The following is a 3,715-nucleotide window of genomic DNA, read 5'->3' on the forward strand; positions in this document are numbered from 1 at the left end:
AAAAAAAAAAAAAGGTATTCTATATAAGTATAAAAATATAAAATGTTTTATCCAAAAATAAAGAAAAAATATACATACATATATATAAATATATTTATGTAATAATGAAAAAAAAAAAATTATTTTTTTTTATATCAAGGTAGATACATATATACTTAATAAACTTTTATTTAATTTTTTATTCATTTATATTTTATATAAAGTGTGTGCAACATAATAATACAACATAACAAAACATACGCGGAAAAAAAAAATAAAAGAAATTTATTTCATTTTTAATAAATTTCAAAATAAAATAAAAAAATATACATACATATATACATATATACATATATACATATATATATATATATATATATATATATATATATATATACAATGTTGTATATTTTCCTTAAAAACAAAATTTGTGTACTCATAATTTTTGGTCATATATGTATCAAATCATATAATATTCCTGGAAACATATTCTTATGATATTATATTTTCACATATAAACATAAAACTCTCTTTTATTAATTCTAATTTTTTTTTTTTTTTTTTTTTTTCCCCCTTTGGACTTTTTAAATTTCACAAAAATTTTTAAAGAAAAAATATATAAAAAAAAACAAAATTTATTATCATATAATACAACCAAATAATTTAAATATAAAAAAAATATAAATATATATATATATATATATATATATATCATAATAATACCATAAAGTAAACATTATATAGATAAAACATGGCAAAAAAAAAAAAAAAAAAAATATATATTTCTAGGTAATAATACAAATAAAAGAAAAAAGAAATGATTCATAAAAAAAATATATACGAAGAATAATATAGCTTAATACATCTTCAGTTCATATTATAAGAACAGCTATTATAACTGGATTGAAAATTATGATAATTTATAAATATACAGATTATATTGAAACCATCATACTTTAACCACTTGCTTTACAACCACCTTATTTTATTCCTATTATCTTAATTGACTCATATACTGCCTTTATTTTATCTCTAAACGTAATATTATATTTAGAAAAAATAAAAAGAAAATTCTAGCCGTCCGTGCAAATCTCAATCTTTTATTTTCTTTATATATTATTATATAATTATTTTTCCTGTTTTTTCCATGTAGACATATTTATTGTATTATATACATAAAAATCTCACATAAATACATATATATATATATATATATATATATATATATATATATATGTTTATCTCTTATGTTTTAGTACATACTATGCTAATATATCACATAATAATATCATAATCTTAATATATATTTGTTACATTTTTGTTATTATTTCATATATTTTTCATGCTCTATTTATTCTTCTATGTTAATTTTTTCAAACGTTTTTTAAAGACAATTAAATTAAACCTACATATATAAATATATCAAAAAGGACAAAAGAAAAATTTTTTGATTCTTTGCATAATTATATATGTATATATATATATATATATATATATATTATATTATATTAAAAATTTTGCTTATGAATAATGTGAAAAAATTGGGTGATTCTTATTAATATCTTTTTTATGTATTAATAATTCATCAAAAAATATAATGATCTTAAATTCATTTCTATCATTAATACACAAAACTGTCAAGATATATCAACATATTATAACTAATATATATATATATATATATATATATATATATATATATATTTATATATATATATTTTATTTTCTATACATATGAGATGGTAAATTTGCATGATGTAGAATTATATGATAAATTCTTTGTTTTATACATTTAATCATTTTTTCTATTATTTCATTTTTAATATATATACCCTCAGAATTAAATCTTAAATTTATTGCTAAACGTATATCATTCGTATTACTTAAAAATTCATTCCTTTTTTTTGTTCATATCTTTGTCTTAACACACAATCTAAAAGATCCATAGATATATCAAGTTCTGTTTTATAAGAAATATACATTGCATTAACACTTACATGTGTTAAAGGAAAAATTAGAAATAACTTCTTCCATCTGATTTAATAAATTATCACCCATATTATTTATTCCATTGAATGAATAATATAATCTATATAATCTAAGATGTGAAAGTATTTTTTTTTTTTCTTAAAAAATCTTTCAAAAATATTATATGCTTGCCATCATCAATACTTTGTTGAATAAAATTTATCAAATCATCAAAGTATTCTTCTTTCAAATATTATTATATTTCTTAATTGTTGTAATTATTCTAGGGTTAAAGAAGCATCAAATATATGTTACCTTGTATTTCTTAAATTTTGTATATTATGTGAACATTCCCATTCAGTTAATTCTCGTCTTTCCTTTTTATAAAATTTATTATCATTAGTTTTATTTATTAAATACAAACTACACTCTACATCTTTTTCATAATCTATATTTAATAAGGTTTTTAAAAAATTATGAAGACATATATAAAATATTATAATATGATATATTTTTATGACATATATATATATATATATATATATATATATATATATATAATATAAACCTAAGAACGTCTAACTCTTATGATTATCATAAAAACAAAACAAAAAAATGAGGGGGGACAGGGGTTATACAAATAATTCTATAGAAATTAAATATTTTATTTTATTAATAATGAAAAAAATATAAAACATTTAAAAAATATATAATTTAATATATTTTAAAAATGAATAAATATATATATATATATATAATGCCATTACAACAACATGCAAAAAAATAATAAAATAAAATATTATAACACTATTAAATAGAATCACCAGATTTTTATAACTTCGTAAATAATAGAAAAAAAAAAAAAAAAAAAAAAAAATCCAAATTGTTATATAGGTATAATTCAAGATATTAATAAAAATACCACTGTCAAAAAAATTTATATCCTTTTAAATTTTTTCATTCACCAAAAAAAAAAATATATTATTTCCAGTCCACTAAGGATATACTTATATATATTTCTATATATTATTCATATTATATTTAAAAAAAAAATATATGGGTGCTTTTTTTTTTTTTTTTTTTTATTTTAAGAGGTAAACCTTTATACTTAAAAAGAAACCACATTTTATAGGGTATATAAAACGTTAGAATAATAATAATAATAATATATTACCGATTTATAATATAAATATCACATAACCTTGATATTTATTTTTAAAAACAAGTACAAAATTATTTTTATAATTATTATATATAAAACCGAATTATAAATTTAATTTAAATATATATATATATATATATATATATATATATATATATATGTGTGTATATTTTGGTTGTGAGAAAAATTTAACCCTTTTATATTGTAACATCTAATTTATATATTATATATATATAATAAAAGTCAATATATAAATAAAATATACTATTATTTTTTATATTCAAAAATCGTTCCTTTCAACATTTTTAATTTTATCACTGGATTATTCTAAAAATACATTTTTATTTTACATATATAATTAAGACAATATGTAAAACTTGAACCAAAATAACAATAAGAGGAAAAAAAAAAAAAAAAAAAGGTCTGAAATTTTTTTTATATAATAAATATTATTATATTATTACATAGAATAAATAACTGACATTCTAAAAAATATAAATATATAAATATATATATATATATATATATATATATATAATAAAAATTAATATATCTCATACATTTTTTTAACATATCATTTAAATAAAATAATTATTCCCTTTTTTT

At 15.7% G+C, this 3,715-nt stretch overlaps 1 pseudogene across 1 annotated transcript; it reads right to left on the bottom strand.

The window, feature by feature from the left end:
* Positions 1–1,698: 1,698 nt before the first annotated feature.
* PGSY75_0022600 (putative exported protein) lies at positions 1,699–2,471 on the bottom strand (annotated as a pseudogene; the record flags this gene model as incomplete). Its single annotated transcript is given in 2 exon segments — positions 1,699–1,881; positions 1,884–2,471. Coding segments are annotated over 2 exon segments (771 nt in total).
* Positions 2,472–3,715: the final 1,244 nt, after the last annotated feature.

Source organism: Plasmodium gaboni (assembly GCF_001602025.1).
Source record: "Plasmodium gaboni strain SY75 chromosome Unknown, whole genome shotgun sequence".
Classification (NCBI taxonomy): Eukaryota; Apicomplexa; class Aconoidasida; order Haemosporida; family Plasmodiidae; genus Plasmodium; species Plasmodium gaboni.